This window comes from Mauremys reevesii, unplaced genomic scaffold (genome assembly GCF_016161935.1).
Source record: "Mauremys reevesii isolate NIE-2019 unplaced genomic scaffold, ASM1616193v1 Contig7, whole genome shotgun sequence".
In the NCBI taxonomy this organism is placed as follows: Eukaryota; Metazoa; Chordata; order Testudines; family Geoemydidae; genus Mauremys; species Mauremys reevesii.
This window is the reverse complement of record NW_024100884.1, coordinates 322,555-343,556: the sequence shown is the minus strand read 5'-3', so window position 1 is coordinate 343,556 and position 21,002 is coordinate 322,555. Positions and strand designations below refer to the sequence as shown.

The 21,002-nt window shown below is 53.1% G+C and overlaps 1 protein-coding gene across 1 annotated transcript in view; it reads left to right on the top strand.

The window, feature by feature from the left end:
- LOC120394601 (butyrophilin subfamily 1 member A1-like) overlaps positions 1-21,002 on the top strand; it is a 66,308-nt gene that overhangs the window by 43,636 nt on the left and 1,670 nt on the right. Inside the window, exons 4-8 of the mRNA XM_039518828.1 lie at positions 4,504-4,536; positions 4,842-4,874; positions 11,975-11,995; positions 14,189-14,194; positions 14,297-14,323. Coding sequence (XP_039374762.1) covers positions 4,504-4,536; positions 4,842-4,874; positions 11,975-11,995; positions 14,189-14,194; positions 14,297-14,323 — 120 coding nt within the window. The remainder of the gene's footprint in view (positions 1-4,503; positions 4,537-4,841; positions 4,875-11,974; positions 11,996-14,188; positions 14,195-14,296; positions 14,324-21,002) is intronic.

Below are 21,002 nucleotides of genomic sequence, written 5' to 3'. Positions count from 1 at the left end.
AGCTCTCCCTGTGCTCTAGGAAAACCACTCCATGAGGGGCGTAGCTCCTGGTGGGGGAAGCCTGTCTACACTGGCAAGTTACTGCGCTGAAACTTGCTGTGCTCAGCCTGAGGGTGGATCTACACTGCACACTTCTGTCAGTAGAACTACATCCCTCACTCGGGGGTGTGAGGAATCCTCACCCGTGAGCAACTCAGTGATCCTGACCTAGCTCTCGGGGAGGTGGAGTACCTACCCCAATGGGAGAGGCTCTCCTGTCAGCGTAGGTAGCATCTCCACTACGCGCTCCAGCGGCGCATCTGTACTGGTGCAGCTGCAGTGCTGTAGGTGTAGACAGGCCCTGAAATCCTGCTACAGGGACAGGGCAATAAACTCTCTGTCGTTATACAAGTGCTCAGCTGTAGGTTTTCCTCTGATCACAAGGGGCAGAAATTGGCCTTCAGTGATCTGGCCATTTCTAGCAATGCTGGGTTTTCAAAGCTGCCTAAGGGATCTGAATACTCAACTTTTGTTTAAATTAATGGGCACCAAGTGTGCAACTCCCCAAGGCAGCTGTGAACATCCCAGTCAGGGTTTTCTCACCTGAAGTGCTGTGTGGGAATTTACAACTATCTGAAGAATTTGGAAGAGGAAATGTCTGTTACAATGATTTCCCAGTGAGGACAGAAGCAGGTAATTCAGAGAAGCAGAGAGGAGCTGTGCTTTGTACTTGTGAAAGCTGGAACTGGCTGTTATACCTTTAGAACTGTCACCTGTAAACCTTTTGCCTCTTGGAACTGGCAGCAACAAGGGCCAGGTGCGATATCTAGGGGTTTCTCTTCATCAATGCAACACAAAACCAGTAAACTGGGACAATTATATACCACCCTCTGGGTGTCTCTGAGAGACAATACTTTCCCTCTTGCAAGCACAAAGTCTCAGTGTAGAAAGAAACTTTTAATAAAAGGAGGGAAATAACACAGCATTAATTTGGGAAAACACCACAAACAGGGTTCATAAACATAAACAATGAGCCAAAGACTTAGGCAGTGTCCTTTCCCCTCAGGTTCTTAAGTCCAGCAGCCAAATGTCCCTTTAACATGCCCATCCCTTCTCTGCACCCCACTCACAGTTGCTCTGGGTCAGCGCAGACCCAGAGTCCAGAGGTGCATCTGCAGAGTTCACCTCCCACCCTGGGTGGAGAGGGGGTGAGCAGGCACATTAGTAACTCTGCTGCCCAGGCAATTGCTTTCCACTCCTCGTTGCCAGACAATTGGCCCTCTGCTTCTCTTCCCTGGACACCCGCCTGGCCAATTACTACCCCAATCCACCAGGATGTTTTCAGGTCCCCCCCGCTTAATAGAGCTCTCATGATTTCAGCTGTTAGAGTGTGGGAGCCTTAGTGGCTGGTGCACACTAGGAAGTCTCTTACATCAGAGACACTGTCCCAAAGCAGGTCTAACAGTTAGACCTAGATATCAGTGATTTCAGCTCTGGAGTGTGTAACAAAACTCTCAATTGAGTCCAAATTAACTTTGCTATTACACAGCAGAGGTATAGGATCAAATGGGTGGCTGGCTGGCCAGCCTCCCTAGACTTTGGAGCCCATGTCCCCTGACTAGCAAGTGCCATTTAGTTGAAGGTGAATCCTTCAATCAGTTATGTCAAGAACAGTTCTGCTGCCCTTGTTTCACACACCAAGATAATAACTCTTTATTACTCCTGCCCCAACAACAAGGAGATGGGGGATCCCACATAGAATCATAGAATCTCAGGGTTGGAAGGGACCTCAGGAGGTCATCTAATCTAACCCCCTGCTCAAAGCAGAACCAATCCCCAACTAAATCCGTCAGCCAAAAGTGATCATTTGGGCAAGCAATCCCATCATGCTGTGCACCTAGGCAGGGTGGGTGTGGAGGGCAGAGAGGCCCTGTGACCAGAATATATGGGGCTGCCCTTGCCCTCACTCTCAAGGCAGTAATGCCCCATGGCCAGAGTCAATACAGCCTCAGGGCAGCGAGGCCTAGCAGTGAAAGTCAATCAATCCGAGGCTTTAACAAGTAGCAGCGCCCAATAGTCACCATCTCGGACAGAAACACCCAATCCCTGGGGTGGCCCCTGCACCCAGTGGTAGGTGCAGGAAGGGGTAGGGGGACCCAGACCCACGCTGCTCCACTGGGTCCCAACCCAAGGCCCTATGAAACTAGTAGCCCTGGTTTCAGATTCAGATTCCAACCATGATTCCAGTGACGGTATTTCCTCCACCAGAAACAGCCATCTGTCTTCATCTGTCTCTGTGGTCAACTAGGGTCTTGCCATGGAATCGGTGTGTTCAGCTGCCACAGTTTGCAGCTCTAGCAGCTACCTGAAAAGATGGCCTTTTGATGTACAGAACTTATTTTAACTGCAGGAGCTTAGAGTGTGCATATGCTCTCTTCAACTGTCAGCCCAGACTGGGCTGAACTGCTCCCTTGTATATCCAGCGTCCAGTTGGAGCGTGTCCAGGAGGGGCAAGGAAACATGGCCTCTTGCACCCATAAGCTGTGTTCAACCCTTGTTGGACCAGTGCAGGGTTGATACGCCTCATCACACCGGGATTCACTCATTTTCAGTCATATGTAAAATTTGTCTATGTGTCCAGAGAGAGCTATGTTGGGCTCATCTGCACCCTCAGCAAGTTTGCAGATGACACTAAATGGGGAGGAGTGATAGATACGCTGGAGGATAGGGTTAGGATACAGCGGGACCTAGACAAATTAGAGGATTGGGCCAAAAGAAATCTGATAAGGTTCAACAAAGACAAGTGCAGAGTCCTGCACTTAAGACAGAAGAATCCCAGGCACTGCTACAGACTAGGGACCAAATGGCTAGGCAGCAGTTCTGCAGAAAAGGACCTATGGGTTACAGAGGATGGGAAGCTGGATATGAGTCAACAGTGTGTCCTTGTTGCCAAGAAGGCTAACAGCATTTTGGGCTGTATAAGTAGGGGGACTGCCAGCACATCGAGGGACGTGATCGTTCCCCTCTATTCAACATTAGTGAGGCCTCGTCTGGAGTACTGTGTCCAGTTTTGGGCCCCACAATACAAGAAGGATGTGGAAAAATTGGAAAGAGTCCAGCGGAGGGCAACAAAAATGATTAGGGGACTGGAACACATGACTTATGAGGAGAGGTTGAGGGAACTGGGATTGTTTAGTCTGCAGAAGAGAAGAATGAAGGAGGATTTGATAGCTGCTTTCAGCTACCTGAAAGGGGGTTCCAAAGAGGATGGATCTAGACTGTTCTCAGTGATAGCAGATGACAGAACAAGGAGTAATGGTCTCAAGTTGCAGTCAGGGAGGTTTAGGTTGGATATTAGGAAAAGCTTTTTCACTAGGAGGGTGGTGAAGCACTGGAATGGGTTACCTAGGGAGGTGGTGGAATCTCCTTCCTTAGAGGTTTTTAAGGTCAGGCTTGACAAGTCCTGGCTGGGATGATTTAGTTGGGGATTGGTCCTGCTTTGAGCAGGGGGTTGGACTAGATGACCTCCTGAGGTCCCTTCTAACCCTGATATTCTATGATTCTATCATTTATTTCCAAGCACTAAAAAAATCAGAAAAATTAACTATCACTGTCTTGTTCCCTGGGCCTTGCAGAGAATTCTCTGCACTAGCCGCACTGGTGAGCTGTGGCTAGGATGCTGTAATAACACAAACACACTCAGGACTTGCACAGCTGTTCTGAGACGCTGCTCACACTGGGGTACAAGATGGTTTCACTCAGTCTGTGCTCAGCAGTGACTGTCAGACATGATGCTACCTCCATTTCCTTCAGTGTTGGTACCTCAGGGTTGATGCATCAAGGGGACGAGCTCCCAGTGGGAAAGAACTGATCTTAGAGGCGATGCCTGTAGGGCCCATCCACACACCCCTCCCTAGTTCATGCTGACCCAAGCATACAGCCCATCCTCCACCCCATTCTTAGCTGGGGCACCCCATCTGCCCAGGCCCTAGAAGGAACTGGTCCCAGATATCACTAGGATCAGGCAATGGGCATGACCCTAGTGATACATGGCCAGGAGTTGACCTATGATGGAGCCAATCAGACCCTGTCCCGTATCCAGCTCAGGTCAATGCCCCATTCCCATCACTCACTTCCCTCCCTCATCCCCACAGTCAGGAGCTGGGGAGAGCTGGGGCTTTTCAAGGGATGGGCATAGAGGGGAGCAAACAGGGAATTGAATTAAAAAAGAGACCTTCTCTCCTCTCCCCCGCAACAGCCAGATCAGACAGGAGTGTGACGGGTCCCAGGAAGCGGGGATGGCTCCTGGGGCAGACACTTAGAGCAGCTCCTAGAGGTGATGGTCAGTGGGGGAGGAAAGTGAGGGATGGTCAGTGCAAAGATGTTGAGACAGATCTGTCTGTGCATCCTGTTTGTCAGTCTGTCTGCCTCGCTTCCATAGTTACAGCACAATTATATTAATATCTGGAACTGCACCATAAACACGATGGTGAAATCTCACCTCTCACCCTTTTCTCCCTCTAGAGACTCTGCGATCCAAGATGGAGAGCGAGAAAGGTCAGTGTTTGGATCCCATCACATTAGCTGGCAGTAGAGTTATCCCCATAAATAAAATAGGGTGAAATCTCGCCATTATTAGTTAATGATTGGAACAATTTCCCAAGGGCCGTGGTGCATTTTCCAGCACTGGCAGTTTGTAAATCAAGATTGGATGTTTTTCTAAATGATCTGCTTTAGAAATTATTGTCGGGAAGCCCCTGGGCGTGTGTTATGCAGGGGTCAGACTAGGTGATCACAATGGTCCCTTCTGGCCTTGGAATCTATGAATTGATGCATCATCTCTCACCCTGTTCTCTCTCTAGAGACCCTGCTGTCTGAACGGGAACAAGAGAAAGGTCAGTGTCTGGGCCAGTTACAAAATTAACATTATCCCCATAAACACGACAGGGGGAAGTCTCACCTCTTCCTCTTTTCTCCCTCTAGAGGCTCTGCGATCTGAGATGAAGAGGCAGAAAGGTCAGTGTCTGGGACCAATGGGATGCGTTGAAGATTTCATGTGAAGTCAGTCAAGTCAGCTCAGTGGAGCCAACTTAACTCAATTGAAAGCCACATTTACTGCCATTGCAGTCACCGTTTAACACCTTTAGCTGAGTTTTAGCAAGTGGAGTTACAGCCTGTTTGAATGAGTGACAAGGAATGTCTCTGTATTGGCACCAGAGCCCAAGCAGGGAGCTCAGGGCTGCTCACACTGACACAAAGAGGCTCTGAAGGGTGAAGGGCCCATTTGCCCTAATAAACCCCATGGGAATTACAGAAATGGCACCTTGAGCCCCGGTCCCTAAATACACCAGCCCAGCTTGGTCAGTCTCATTGCTGGAGACTGTGGGTACGTGTCCAGTGCAAAAAAACCACCTGTGGCTGCGAGTCTCAGACCCTGGATCAACTGACTGGCTTGTGCTGCAGGGCTAAATCTAGCAGTGTAGCCGTTCCCACTCAGGCTGGAGCCCAGGCTCTGAGACCCTCCCCCATCACTGGGTTTCAGAACCCAGGTGCCAGCCCGAGCAGAAACTTCTACACTGCTATTTTCAGCCCTGTAGAGCGAGCGCTGCAAGCCCGAGTCACTTGCCTCAGGCTCAGACCCACTGACACATGGTTTTTTGCAGTGTAGATGAACCCGGAGAGACTTGTCCAGTGTTTGACAGGATCCCTCACCTGGGAACCCCCTGTGTTCTGACCCTTCTGTGCCCATGTGATATGTGGGGAAAGGATTTCAATCTCAGTAACCACTCACACCCACAACCTCAGCTCCACCCTCCAGTGACTCCATACAATAACCATACAGGTCTGATCAGTGCAGAGCAGTGTGTGTGGTTCTACATTGAATGAAACTGATTTTTAAAGGCACAGTGTTTTTCAGTTTTCCCCTCATTATCTTACTACAGGGCAGAGTTAAGGTTGTTTAGGTGCCTCAGCTGCATTTCTAGACCATAGATTTCTTTTATAATTTAAGCACAATTTGTATATGCTGGGTGTATAACACTTGGTTTGGGAATAATTAAAAGATTCCTCCTATAATGTGTTTAACCCTTAAGTTACAAGTACGTCTCCTCAGCCTTAATGTAGTTTTTATCTGGGAATTGCATTGTGCATTATGGCCCGGATCTACAAAGAAACCCCAGACATAAGCCTCTCAATCCCAGTTTTAGGCCCCATCGTCCACAAAACCCCACTTGGTTGAAACCCAACCCTGTAGGTGCCTAAACTGACTCGGGGCATTAATCTCTGGTGTAAAAGCTCTCTCAGTGTCTGCCTCTGGGCACACAGAACACATGGCTGCCTTGCTATAGACATTTAGGCACCTATCTCCCACCTGTGCCCCTGGAGACACATAAACTGAGGGGAGGAGCATCTAGCTCACTCGTGGGGCCTGATCCAGTAGATGTGCTCAGAGGTCACCCAACAGCACACAGCATGAGGTGGGAGATGGAGAAAGTGTGAGTCTCCCATGTAACATTTAGCCCAGGGGTTAGGGTACCCACCTGGGATGTGGGTGAGTCTGGTTCAAGTCCCCCCTTTCTGCCAGATGAGGAGAAGGCATTTAAACAAGGATCTTCTACCTCTCAGGACAATGCTGGGCTGTGGGACATTCTCATGTGAGGCTCCCTCTGTCTCTTTTGTTCAAGTTGTTACATTTTAATTAAATATTAACTCAGAATCACTCTATAACACCCCTCTGCCTTTTGGCCATCTTGTGTGGAGCGTGGCCCGCACCTTACTCTGTCTCACAGACACATGGAGATGCCTCATCTGCCTGGCTCCAGAAGAGGGGCTCCTGGCTGTGGATTGCTGGCAGAGAAAGGCACCACCGTCAGGAGAGGGGCGGGGCTTAGCACATACCCCTCTTGTCAGCCTCTCCCATTGGCTGGCTTACATGGCTCCTAACACACTGAGTTCTGTGGATCCCATTCTAAGGCGCCTGCTTCTCCTCATTCATTGTATCGGGAGCTCTGAGATGTCTCTGGGATTACATGAGTTCCCCAGGGTAAATTGCTGCAACCTGCTCGCAGTGTGGGAGCCTTGTCTGTGCCCACTGGGGGAAACTCTCCCAAAGCTACTGGTTACAGGCAACACGAGATGCTGTGCTCTGGGCTCCATGAGCCCCGCCGTGTCTCTCTGCAGGCTAGTAATTCACACCTCAGCTTTCAGAGTAGCAGCCGTGTTGTTACACTCGTGTGCTCAGTCCCTTCTCTCCTGGACACCAGCAATGCACGCCCATTTGCTGCCTAAGTGGAAGCAGTGCACCCCCACTTACTGGCTTCCCCTTGGTTCAACACCCTCCTTTGCACCAGGCACTTAGACACATCTACAGTAAAACCAAAGTTTTTGAAGTTTAATTAATAGAGCCTCAGACAGAGACTCTAATAAAAGCAAGTGTAGATTTGGAAACATAAAGTTACAGGTATAAGAAACACAATCTATAGCCTATACTTGTTAGCAGGGCACTATACTGTCTGACAAGGTATTTCTCACCCCCTGGTCAGTTCTACTCACAGTGGATGTGAGAAGGCTGGTGCAGGGAATGGAGTTACGAATTTCCAGCCAATGAGGCTGAGGCTTTCGAAGCTGCCTCGAAGATCTGGATGCCCATCCAAATTCCTGTTTGAAACCTTGTTAAAACTTTGTTTTCATGCTTTTGTTACAATCAGACATGAACGGGGCTCTTTTCCCTGTCCTAGGGTGTCCTGCAGGTATCTTCCTGCTCCCTGAAGCTCTCCTTAGCTGAGGGACTTGCTGGCCAGTCACCTGATCCCTGGTCTCAACATCAGCTGATTAGTCACAGGGTGGGGCTGGGCCCAACTCCTCTTAAAAGAACAGACACCCCGTGACACTTAGTCTCACCCATCTTCACACTTTCCATCCCCAATCCCAGTTTTCAGTCTACTTATTGCCCCTTCTGCCGTCCATCTCTAAGCTCAGTGAAAGCTCCGTCTACAATCGCTGTCTGGAGTTCCTCTCCTCCAATTCCATCCTAGACCTGCTCCAATCCGGCTTCTGTCTCCTGCACTCCCCTGAAACCACTCTCGCCAAAGTCTCTAATGACCTTCCTGGAAAGATTCTATGGCTTCTGTGTGATCCTCATTCTCCTTGTGCTAGCTTCATGCTCCTCCTTCTGACATCATTGACAGACCACTCCTCTCCATTAAATCCTTGGCTTTCACAGCTCCCTCCTCTCCCAGTTCTCCTCCTGCCTTTCTAATCACTTCTTTGGTGTCTGTTTTGTTGAGTCGGTCTCTTCCTGTCTCCCTCTTTCAGAGAACATCTGCCCCCCAGAGCCCCGTACTTGGCCTCCTGCTCTCCTCTTTTCACACCCTGCCTCTAGTAGCTCTTACCTACATGCATAGCTTCAGATACAACCTCTGTGCCAATGTCTCTCAAACTTCTTCTCCACTAAAGACTGTTCCCACATCTCAGCCTGTCTGACATCTCCTCATCAATGTCCAGAGGGCAGCTTAGGTTCAACAGCTGAGTGTTTAATCTCTTCTGCACCCCTCAGAGCCCTCCTCACTTCCTAGTTTTTTCATCTCTTTGGATAACACCATGAGCCCTCTCAAAGGACTGTGGCTGCTCCCCCTCCCTCCCTGCCTCCCATCCCGCACACTGGTCTGCCCTGAGCTAGGTACCAGGATCTCTGCCTCTCATGTGGTCCAGAGATTGTAGCCCTGAGGTGAGGTGTGAAGCTTGAGCTGACTGGAAGGAGCCCAGAGCAGAGTGGGAGGCCTGGGGTCTGAGCCCTGCTCAAGGTGGCTCCTTATGGGAGGGGACCGGGGCCATTTCCTCTGCCCTGGCTGGGAGAACCATTCCATGATGTTGGCCTGGGTTGGGAGTTGGGCGAACAGAGGAGGCAGGGCAGAAAAAACTGTCCTGTATTTTTTAAATACAGTGTTGGCCACCCTAACAACACCTCCATCCGCCCAGTCACTCAGGCCAGAAATCTGGGCATCGTCTCTGACTCAGCCTCTCGCTGGGCCCACATGTCCTGACCTCATCCCAGTCTCCCTGCTCCTGCGTGTATAACACATCACAGATACAGTCTCTTGTGTCTGTTCTGACAGCCCAGGCTCTCATTCATCTCACACCTCCACTGCTGTGATCTCCTCCTGTCCAGCCTTGACGCCAGCCGTTTTGTCCCCTCAGCTGCACCCAAAGCACGGCTGCTGCTAGGCTCAGCCCTCAGGCTCATCTCTCCTGCCATCTCCACCACTTAGTTCCACTGAGAACCCCTCCAGAACAAGCTCCTTGTCTTTGCCTTTAGGTCCCTCACCAGTTAGTCCCACCTTGTCTGCGCAACTGGTGCCACCTTCCCTCTGCCAGTGATGGCAGCCTGCAGGGCCGGTTTTATGGGTGGACGTGCTGGGCCGTCACCCTCAGCACCTCTTCCATGGGGAGCCGTATTGCTGCTGGGCTTTTTTTTTTTTTTTGCTCCTGGCAGACCAGCTAACAAGTGTGAAAAATCAAGACTTTTTTTTTTTTTTGGCGGTAGGGTGTATAGTTGCATATATAAGACAAAGCCCCTAATATTGGGATGGTCCTGATAATATTGGGGTGTCTGGTCACCCACAGCCTGGGTCACCCACCTGTCTGCTTCTCCCTTAAACACCTCAGTGTTTTCTCCCCCTCCCGCTCCGTGTACCGAAAAACATCCTCTCAGTATTAGTAAAGCTAATTGAAGCCCCCTTCTCTCTTCAATCCCTCCTCCAAACCCAGCTGTGCTGTGCCCCTGGAATCTCTCCTGTCTGGCATTGGGCACCTGCTGAGCTGGGCTTTGGTTTGTTTTTATCGTTATCTCCCCCTTCCAACCCCTACACCCCACTTGTCCATTTCATCCCCCTGTTGTACCCGGTCGGCCACGCAGAGGGTGAGCTCCCTGGGCCAGGGACTGTCACTTTCTTAGATGCAGTTTGTGTGGACAGAAGGGGGACAGTGGGTGTGTCTGGGAGCCATAGAAGAGGCTGTTGTTTTAGTTGTGGCAGGATATAATGAGGGTCTGAGAGAGAGATTGTGCTACAGGGATGGAGAGAAAAGGGCAGATACTGGAGATAACGCTCAAGAGGCAGCAGCAGTGTTTGGAAATGGCCTGAGTGTGCAGAGGAAGGAACCAAAAATAACCACAAGGTTGTGGGAACTGAGATTTGGCCAAGCTGATCACTAAGGACCCCAGTGAGAGCGGTTCGAGTGGAGTGGGAAGTCAGACTGGAAGGGATCTAGGAGAGCTGGAGACACAAGCAGTGTTTGCAGACTGGGTTCACTGAGTTCAGAGACAAAAGGGAGGAGGGAGATGGGGCAGCAGTTAGAGGGGTGGGTGGGGAAGAGGACGAGGTTTGTGGGTAAAGTTAGACCTGGGCATAAATATTTGCAGGGTCAGGCCCCAAGACTGTAAACTCTTTGGAGTAGGGATTGTGTCTCTTACAGTCTGGAGTGTGTGTGAACAGGTCCTAGCGCTGTGGGCAGGGCCGGACTAAGAAAGGGACTTTAGGGGTTGTAGCCCAGGGCCCTGGGCTAAGCAGGGGGGCCTGGGCTGCAGTCACTAAAGCCCCTCCGTGGTGCATTCTTGGCCGGCTCTGCCTGGAGGTGGGGAAGCGGCTCTGTGCACTGCTGACCCATTTCTCCCACACCCGCTCCAGGCTGGAGCCATGACAACGCTAGTGCAGGGAAGCTCCCTGTCCCAGTGCTTTGCTCGGTCCACCCCCACCGCTCCCATTGGCTGGGAATCAGGGCCAATGGGAGCTACGTGAGGTGGTTCCTGCAGGTGTCCCACCCCCCGCACAAAGTGGGAGCACCAGGTAAGCGCCCCGCCCGCCAGCCCCTTCCTACACCCTCCCAGACCCTGCACCCTCCCAGCCCACTCCTGCACCCTACCTCCTTCCCAGACCCCTCACTCCCACCCCAGCCTGCTCCGGCACCCTAGATCCCTCCCTCCCAGCCCCTGCACCCCCACCCCAGCCTGCTCCTGGAACCTCCCTCCATCGCAGACCCCGCACTCCCACACCCAGCCTGCTCCAGCACTCTACATCCCTTCCTCCCTCCCAGACCCCACACCACCACCCCCCAGCTTGCTCCTGCACCCTGCCTTCCTCTCAGACCCCCCAGACCCAGCCTTCTCCTGCACCTTACCTCCCACCCGACCCCCATCCCCAGCCTGCTCCCCAACAACTGCCTCCCACCCACTGAACCCCTCATTTTTGGCCCAACCCTGGAGCCTAGGCCCCTCCCCCAAAATCAACTAGCCCTGGGCCCCCAGAAGAGTTAATCCAGCCCTGGCTGTGGGGCCTGTACAGGACCTAGTGCCATGGGGCTCAGGCCTGAGTATGTGCGTATAGACCTAGCACAGTGGGGCCCAGCTCTGAGTGTAACCTCTAGATGCAACTGGAATGCAAATAACACTGTGGAGTGGGGCAGGAGACTGGCCCTGGGATATGCAGGCATGACATTGGGTGGGGCTTTAAAGGTATGGTTACCAACCCTCCAGGATTGGCCTGGAGTATCCAGGAATTAAAGATCAATCTTTAATTAAAGATTATGTCATGTGATGACATCTCCAGGAATACATCCAACCAAAATTGGCAACTCTACTTAAAGGCATGTGTGTCTGTGCAGAGAACAGGGGCTGAACAGGAGTGGGTGGGGAGGGTTTCGGGATCAATATGGGAGGGAGTGAGAGTAGTGATGTGGAGCCAGGAAGCCCTGCTCTCTGGTCCAGGTTTACCTGTGCAGTGTCTGAGGTGTATAACATAGTACATGTAACAGCTGGGGCAGGACAGGTTGGGTCCCTGCCTCCATAAGAAGCCGGCTCCTGTGCTGTGCTCTGCCTAGTGTCTTATGGACAAATCTTGCAAAACATTTGTATCACCAGTGAGGGAGACATTGCTTTTCGCTGGACTATTTCCCATTAAGTTTTGAGACTCAGCGTTAACTCAGGATGTCTTTGACTTTCCAGGCGAATACGAGGCAGTGAAAGGTATGTGTGTTTTTACTAGTTTTGATTATGCTTTAAATTGGAAAGGAATACTCAGAGCTGTGTGTGCAAAGAAATGTTAGAGTAAAAATTAATGTGTTACTGTTACAGGTAAAGTACATGACAATGGGAAATCCAGATATTTCCCGGTAATAATGAATGGAAAATTTGTGGTATTGAAATATGAATATTAACTACAGTTGCCAATGACACAAAACCATACACCCTTGCCCCACCCTCTGCCCTGCTTCTTCCCCTAGACCCTGCGCCCTTTCACTCCATCTCTCCTCCCTCCATCACTCGCTCTCCCCCACCCCCACTCATTTTCACTGGGCTGGGGCAAGGGTTTGGGGTGTGGGAGGGGGTGATGGCTCTGGCTGGGGTGTGGGCTTTCGGGTGGGACCAGAAATGAGGGGTTCAGGGTGTGGGAGGGGGCTCTGGGCTGGGGCAGGGGTGCAGAAGGGGGTGAAGGCACCAGCTGGGGGTGCAGACTCTGGGATGGGGCCAGGGATGAGGGGTTTGGGGTTCAGGAGGGGGTCCGGGCTAGAGCCCAGGGGTTTGATGTGTGGAAGCGGGCTCAAAGCTGGAGAAGGGGTTTGGGGTGCAGGAGGGGGCTCCAGGAGGGAGTTTGGGTGCTGGTGGGAGCTCAAGTCTGGGGCAGGGGTTTGGGGTGTGGGCCCTGGGAGGGAGTTAGGGTGCAGGAGAGGGTTCTGACCTGGGGCCAGGGGTTGGGGGTGCTGGAGAAGGTTTGTGGTGCGGGCTCCAACCTGGCAGCGCTTACCTCAGGCAGCTCCCAGTCAGCAGTGCTCCCTGCCTGCCCTGGCTCTGCGTAGCTCCTGGAAGCAGCCAGCATGTCCGGCTCCTAGGCGCAGGGTCGGCCAGGTGCCTCAGTGCTCACAGGCACTGCCCCCGCAGCTCAAACTGGCCCTGGTTCCCGGCCAATGGGAGCTGTGGAGCCGCCACTCAGGGTAGGGACAGTGTGCAGAGCTTCCCTGATCACCCCTGCACCTAGGGGCCATGGGGACAAGCTGGCTGCTTCCGGGAGTCACACAGAGCCAGGGCAGACAGGGAGCCTGCCTTAGCCGCACTGCATCTCCGACTGGCCCGGTCAGCAGTGCAGACTGGAGCCACCAGGGTCCCTTTTCGACCAGGTGTTCCAGTCAAAAACTGGACACCTGGCAACCCTAATATTAATAGTTTTATTTTTCACATTAACCCTTGGAAATACAGTCGTAAACACAACCAAACACACTTCCCTTACTGACACCAGAGATCTCCTTTAACGAGAACAATAATTAGTTTACATGAATAGGGCCCACCCTGAGAACTCTCCATGGATGTTCTCACGCACACATAGGTTCCCTTGGAGCAGGATCGGGCCCTCTGAGCCCTGTTGGTTTCCACACACCACACACAGCAGCTGTAGGATCAGGCACATGGGTCTGATCACACTGAAGCCGGCAGGAGTTGTAGGCGCTCAGCACCCCTTGGGGTCACCGGCATCACCCAGAGGATGGAGACACTTATGAAGGAAGAGTTCTCTGAGCTGCAGGCCCAGATTCTCTGCTGGGCCAGGACTTGTGAGGTGGGGGACGGGGGCAGGGCGGGAGCTGGTTATGGCTCCCTGGTTCTCAGGCTGCCCCAGGGGCTGTTCTGATTCACTCCAGCTGGCCGTGGTCCCTGAGAATTGGTGATGTGCCCTGCCCTGCCCCAGGACACACCCCAGCCCCTCAGTCCTGGCCCTGACACTCCCCCTACACCAGGATGAGGGGGGCAATTGGCACAGGAGCCAGTTACACTGTTTTACCCCAACTGGGCTCTCCCTACGCCAGGGAAATCCTCTGATGTCCAAGGCCTGGTCCCAGCCAGTCTGCACTATCCCAGCACACAGTGACCAGAGCAGGGAGAGAACCGGGCCCTTTATCTTCCCCCATGACTCACATGAGTGATCCCCACAGGTGCGGCCCCATTGATTTCTGGGGGGAGGTTTTGCGGGATCACGTGCGATAAAGGAGAAGCCCTAACTACTGATTAGGAGCCCAATCCTGCTGTCCTTACTCAGGCAAAATTGCCACTGAGGCCAATGTAATGCGGGATTAGAACTGGGCCCTTTTGTTACTAAGAATCTCTCCTATTGATTCATTTATGTTCTTTTTTCCCTTTTCTCCCCTCTCATTCCCATGGACCCTCTGGCAGAACTGGGTAAGTTCTGTGTTGTTTGTTTTTCACAGTGTGACTTGTTCAGTCTGTGACTTGCTGAGTCTGCATTTCGTTTGTGTAAATTCTCATGTCTGATTATTTCAGGACTCTCCAGAGCCCGAGGATATGCAGGTAACTAAAGCTGATACTGCTGCAGTCCCTCTCAGTCCCATTCCCCTGGGATACTCGGTCCCTGCTCAGTCCTCTTACAGCTCTCACAGTAACTAAGGGATCGGGCAAGATGTCATTGTCCATGTGAAAGTTAGAGAGAGAGAATAGAGAATACACACACACACACACACAACACCTGCTGTGAGAGGGAAGCTGGTGCCACAGGCAATTGTTTAACTGCTCTCTGTTGCTATGTTATAGCCTCTAGTCAATTATTTATTTATTTCACTGCTCACCATTTTTGGCAGAAACATCCAGTCGATGAGCTTATCCAACCCTGCTGGATGCAGTGGCAGAGAGTGGGTGGAGGGCAGAGGGGCAGCTAGTGGCTCTAGAAGGGTTGCTGGGATGAGGAACAAAGAATTCAAACCTCCTCTCTCCACACCGAGGGCTTGTCGGTGTCGGGAATTCACAGGGAAGAGCCCAGCATGGCTAGTGTGGAATCGCTGTTCTGTGCCATAATAGTGAGGGTGTGAATTTAAAGCTATTCTGCACTAACTCCCTGTGTGGACACTATTATTCTATTATCCCAGCTCAGTCTGCAGCAGAGGGGGGAGGGCACTCAGTTCCAATGGGGATTATCCCAAAGCAGACACGGGCACTCTTAGCATGGAATCAGAGTGTCCGCACAGGCAGCCAGTGCTGATTAGCTGTTCTGCACTAGCTGCTCAGGGCTTTTCCCAATGTAGACAAGCCAGGATGGCACAGGTGGCAGCTTTAGCTTCAGCTGGCCCGAGCTGCCCATATTACCCTGGCTACACTGCTATCTTCAGTGTGCTAGACTGAGCAGAGTTAGTGCAGGTACGTCTACGTGAGCTGGGAATCTCACCTCCCAGCTCAGTTGCAGACACCCTCTGTTTCCAGTTCTCCAACTTTCTTCCTTCTAACCGGTGTGGCAGGCTCCTGTGTTCCAGCAAACCCTGCTCTAGTTTCCCAGCCACACCCCTCACTGTAGACCTTCCTGGGGCCCTCCTTCGCAGGGCCTAGGGCTTGTTCAAGCCCTTTCAGTTTTGGCTCCTGGGTAACTTTCCTCTTTCATGGATCATTTCCTACCTTGGCTGCCGGCACCTTGGCTGCCTTGAGACTGTTGTTCCCCAGCTCCCTGTTGCTTTGCTCCTCCCTTGGCTGAACTATTCTGGTCTCCAGGTGCTGCTTCTCCTCTAGGGCCAGGGCTCCTTGACCAGGGGTATTGGCAATTCCAACTGCCACTTCCTCCCTGTGGGGTGGTGCCTGGTGCTTGGTGCATTCAGCAGCTGTGAGTTTCTCCTGAATATAGATAATCACAGCAGTTCTTGGCTCACATGGGTGCTGGAGCTTTATCTCCAACATCTGGGACCACCAGAAATGCTGCATCACATTTTGCTTCTGCCCCAGCTCCCCTGGCCCAGAGAGCCGGCTGTCCCCTAGAGCTGCTGGTTGGATCATTTTCCAAGGGAGTCCTTTCAGGTTCTTGGGGGAAGCTGCTCAAACACCCCCAGTTCCCAAGCTTTGAATCTGGGAGGGAGGCTAAGGTATCCCTGGTAAGCAGAGGGACATCTGAAACCCATGACTGGCCTCTCCCTCTGAAGGTTTTACCCCAGGGCCTGCTTTCTTAACAACCCATTATATCAGTACTAGAAACTCTCACTGCCCCATAGCAACAGCCTCTCTGCCCCAAATCCAAAGTTCTTGTAGAGCATCATCTTTTTATGTGTCCCTTTTCCCTGAAGTCAAAATAAATTAACCCTGGGGGGGGTCACTCTTTCCAGCCCAAAATGGGGTTCCCACAGTCCTGGGCCTGACCTCCCCATGGCAGGTGTCTTTAATAACCTGGGACTCCCCTGTTCCCCGAGTGTTCTGGGCAACCAGGCCAGTCTCCCCATCCTTGCTCCTGGAGGCAGCCCCATCTTATGTGCCCATCCTGCCCACAGTCAGTGCACAGCATTGGACCAGCCCTGTCTGCAGTGGGTTAAGGTGACATTTTCCAGTCACTGGCCTTCCTCAGTGCGTCACTGTGGGTGCCTGGGCACTTCCAGCAATGGGAGCTGGAACACCCTTGGCTGTTGCTGGCTTGGGAGAGTGAATGTTCCTCCGGAATGGAAGGTGTCTGTGCCATGCTGCCAGGGCCGGTGCAACCATTTAGGCACCTAGGGCACTAGGATTTGAGGGGCACCATTTTCTTCGGCAGCGACCACGGCAGCCAGATCTTCGGCCACCCCGGTCGCCACCAGCATTTAGTTGGAGGGAGCTGGGGCAGGGGAGCACGGGGAGGGCCTCCTGCAGCAAGTAAGAGAGGGCACGGCACGCAGGGGAACTCCCCGTCCCAGCTCACCCCCGCCCTGCTTCCTCCCCGAGCACTCCGTGGTTGCTTCACTTCTCCCGCCTCCCAGGCTTGCGGCGCCTAAGCGTGCTTGGGGTGGAGGTGGGGCAGGTAGGCGCCGCAAGCCTGGGAGGCGGGAGAAGTGAAGCGGCAACAGTGTGCTCGGGGTGGAGACAGAGCAGGGGTGAGCTGGGGCGGGGGAGGTGCCTCAGGGCGGAGGGGGGAGCTGCCACTGGGGGGGGTGCCTCAGGGTGGGGGGCGGGAGGGAGGAGGGCACAAGGTGAAAGTTTTGCCTAGGGTGCAAACATCCTTACACTGCCCCTGTGTGCTGCTCTGTCAGCCCTCCTGGGTGAGTCTCAGAGCCGGGGTGACAGACATCGGCTTGTGGGGTTTGTGCTACAGCATTAAACACAGCTGTGTAGATGTTGTGTCTGGGGCTGGAACTTAGGTTTGAAGCCCCTCCTGCTTCCTGGGCTTAAGAACCTGAAATTCAGACTGAGCCAGAAGGTCTGTACGGCTCTTTTTAGTGCCATAGCAGGAGCCCCACCAACCTCAGTCTGTTCTCCCGGCTCTGAGACTTGCTGCTGTGTAGACAAACCCAAAGTGTCTCCAGAGTCTGGGTGTGAAAGTTCCCAGCGTGTCTGACCCAGGGCCGGTTAATGAGAGTGAAGGAGGTGGCTGGTGCAGTCGTTAGATGGAGACACCTGAGCCCCTAAGGATCTGAGATGGTTTCTGTGATGATTATCCACTCTGGGAGACGCCCAGGTGAAGCTGCAGAGGGTCTGTGCTGCTGGCAGAGTCCAGGGGACAAATCGCTGTGGGCAGAGAGTTCAGGCTGGGATCAAGACTCCATTTTCAGCCTGATGTGGGGGTGAGATCATAGAATCATAGAATCTCAGGGTTGGAAGGGACCTCAGGAGGTCATCTAGTCCAACCCCCTGCTCAAAACAGGACCAAACCCAACTAAATCATCCCAGCCAGGGCTTTGGCAAGCCTGACCTTAAAAACCTCTAAGGAAGGAGATTCCACCACCTCCCTAGGTAACCCATTCCAGTTCTTCACCACCCTACTAATGAAAAAGTTTTTCCTAATGTCCAACCTAAACCTCCCCCTCTGCAACTTGAGACCATTACTCCTTGTTCTGTCATCTGGTACCACTGAGAACAGTCTAGATCCATCCTCTTTGGAACCCCCTTTCAGGTAGTTGAAAGCAGCTATCAAATCCCCCCTCATTCTTCTCTTCTGCAGGCTAAACAATCTCAGTTCCCTCAGGAAACTGGGGATGGAATTTTTCTAGCGAGGGCAAATTTAACAGCAGCTCTGGAGTGTTTCATAGCTGACACCCTGAGACTGGCCTGCCTGTAACTGTGTGTTTCTGGGGATGTTGACAGTGCACATCTCTGGAGTTTGGACTCCTAAGTTGCTCAGACAAGTTTGAAGTGAGCCTGGGAGAAATAGTTTATATTTTTGCTTCGATTGAAACGATTCCCAAATCCATGTTGAGTTTGCTGACTAGTTTCAATGAACAGGAAAAGGTGCCCCCTGTGTGATGTGAGGCGGGAATTAGGATGTGGGTCTCCTCCCCTCAGGTGAGGGCTGGAACCAGTGGGCTCGGGGTGTCTGATGTTGGGCTCCCTCAGTCTCTCCTGCTGAAGACGCTCCCTGTGTCTAAACACTGCCATGGGCCTGGACCAGAGCATGGGAGTGAGAATGACTCTGCAGCCCAGTGTGGTGGGCCCCCACCAGGGAGCCCAGAGCCCAGCTCCCCTGCCCCAGTGCTCCTGTAATTACTGACCCATAACCCCAGTGAGGGGAGGGGTTACGGCCCCTGGCACAGCAGTGTCTCAGGCTGTGTCTGCCGGGGTTTCCTTGCACCGATGTAGCTGCCCTGGTGCAAACCCCTAGTGCAGATGCACTGCACAGGTATGGGCTGGGACTGGCACCCGATGCACCTTCTCCCAGATGGAGGGGGCAGGAAGTGAGGAAATCCCCCCTCCAAAGCAACAGAGATTCCCTGGGGTCTGCCCCATCCCTCGTATGCCTCTGCTTCCCAGGTGCCTGCGACTCCACATTACCACTTGGCCCTTGCCTCTGTTCATCCATAACCCCAGTGAGGGAAGGGGTTACGGCAGGGGATGGCCACCGACATAACCCAGCCAGCCTCCTCTGACTTTAGCGCAGGCAGGAAGGGGTTAAGTCCTAAGGATGCATTGTGCACCAGGGCCCAGAGAATCTGATTGCAGGGGCTTCAGCGAATGGGTGGCTCAGCAGGGGAGGGTGCCTGAGGGATTAAGTAGCTCCGCACTCCCTGGGGGCAGGACCTTACCCGGGGGCTGCTGTGGAGCCTGCAGGTATGGGGCATGAACAGGCTGGAAATTGCTTCCCCTGCCCCATTCCAGAGCTTACCATGGAGAGAAGAGGCTTCCTTGTGCCAGCGCTGGGGGGGCAGGGGGGGCAGGGGAGGTTGGCACATACAGGGCTCGGCTCCTCCTGGCCAGTGCCCTGAGCTGGAGGGTCTTGGGTTTTCCCTGAGTGCTGGCCCAGCCAGAGGCAGTGGGGGAAGGAAAGAGCCTGCCAGCGAGGCTGCTGGGGAGCTGCTGAGCACTCGGGTCAGGGGCTGGTTCTTCACACAGTGCTGGGAGGAGGATATGCCCCGCTGCGGGGGAGCAGATATGGAGGAGCAGTGGGGCTGGGGGGCGGGAAGGGGCAAAGCAGGGAGAGGACAGTGAGAGGGGGAGCAGGTAAAGGGCCGAGGTAAGGGGGAAGCAGGGGCAACATGTAACCAGCTGCCACCTGGTGCCTGCCTGCACTCACCAACTACTGCAGCTCACAGCATGCAGCCAGCACTAGCCGGAAATGGGACAGGGGGCAGGACCCTGCTGGCTCAGAGCTGGCACACAGTGGGGGCTGCGCCAATGGACCAGCAGGGGGAGAGTCCAGCCCTGCGTTCTGCATCTTCATCCCACCACCAGCCTTGCAAACCCACCCCCATCGTCAGCCAGTGGCCACCTCCTCCCCACTGCTGGTGGGTGGACAGTGGGTGTCTGGTGAGCAGGGATATGGCCAGCAGCAGGACCCACAAATACCGATGGGGCAGAGTCAGAAAATACAGGACAATTTGCCCATTTTTAAAAAAAAAGCTGGGAGACCGGCAGGAGAGTTTAATATGGGACTGTCCTTTTGAAAAAGGGACGTCTGGTCACCCTACCTCTGAGGGGAGTCTGGCCTGTCTGCCTGTGAGGAGACAATGAGCCGGGAAAGGGCAGGGGGAGCAGGGGTAGGGGTGGGAAAGTGTCAGTGGGGGATGGGTGAAGGGGACAGGATAGAGTGACCAGACAGCAAATGTGAAAAATCAGGAAGGGATGGGGGGTAATAGGAGCCTATGTAAGAAAAAGAGCCAAAAATCGGGACTGTTCCTATAACATTGGGACCTCTGGTCACCTTAGGACAGGATGATGCTGGGAGAGGAAAGGGGAGGGGCAGGTGACAGGAGCAGAAGGGGGGCAGGGGAAGACGGGAGGGGCAGGCACAAAGGCAATGTGGGGGGCAAGAGAAGTGGGCACCAGGAGGTGGAAGGGATGAGGAGTGGGGCAGGTGCCAGGATCATGGGACGGGGGAGCAAATGGGCAGGCACCAGGAACAAGGACCTAGGGGTTACAGGGACGAGAAGCTGGATATAAGTCAGCAGTGTGCCCTTGTTGCCAAGAAGGCTAACGGCATATTGGACTGCATTAGTACAGGCATTGCCAGCAGATCGAGGGAAGTGATTATTCCCCTCTATTTGGCACTGGTAAGGCCACACCTGGACTATTGCATCCAGTTTTGGGCCCCCCACTACAGAAGGGATGTGGACAAATTGGAAAGAATCCAGCAGAGAGCAACAAAAATGATTAGGGGGCTGGGGCACATGACTTATGAGGCAAGGGTGAGGGAACTGGGGTTATTTAGTCTGCAGAAGAGAAGAATGAGGGGTGATTTGATAGCAGCCTTCAGCTACCTGAAAGGGGGTTCCAAAGAGGATGGAGCTCGGCTGTTCTCAGTGATGGCAGATGACAGAACAAGGAGTAATGGTCTCAAGTTGCAGTGGAGGAAGTTTAGGTTGGATATTAGGAAAAACTATTTCACTAGAAGAGTGGTGAAGCACTCGGATGGGTTACCTAGGGAATTGGTGGAATCTCCTTCCTTAGAGGTTTTTAAGGCCCACTTGACAAAGCCCTGGCTGGGATGATTTAGTTGGGGATTGGTCCTGCTTTGAGCAGGGGGTTGGACTAGGTGACCTCCTGCGGTCTCTTCCAACCCTAATCTTCTATGATTCTATGACACAGAGTGAGGCCGGAGCCT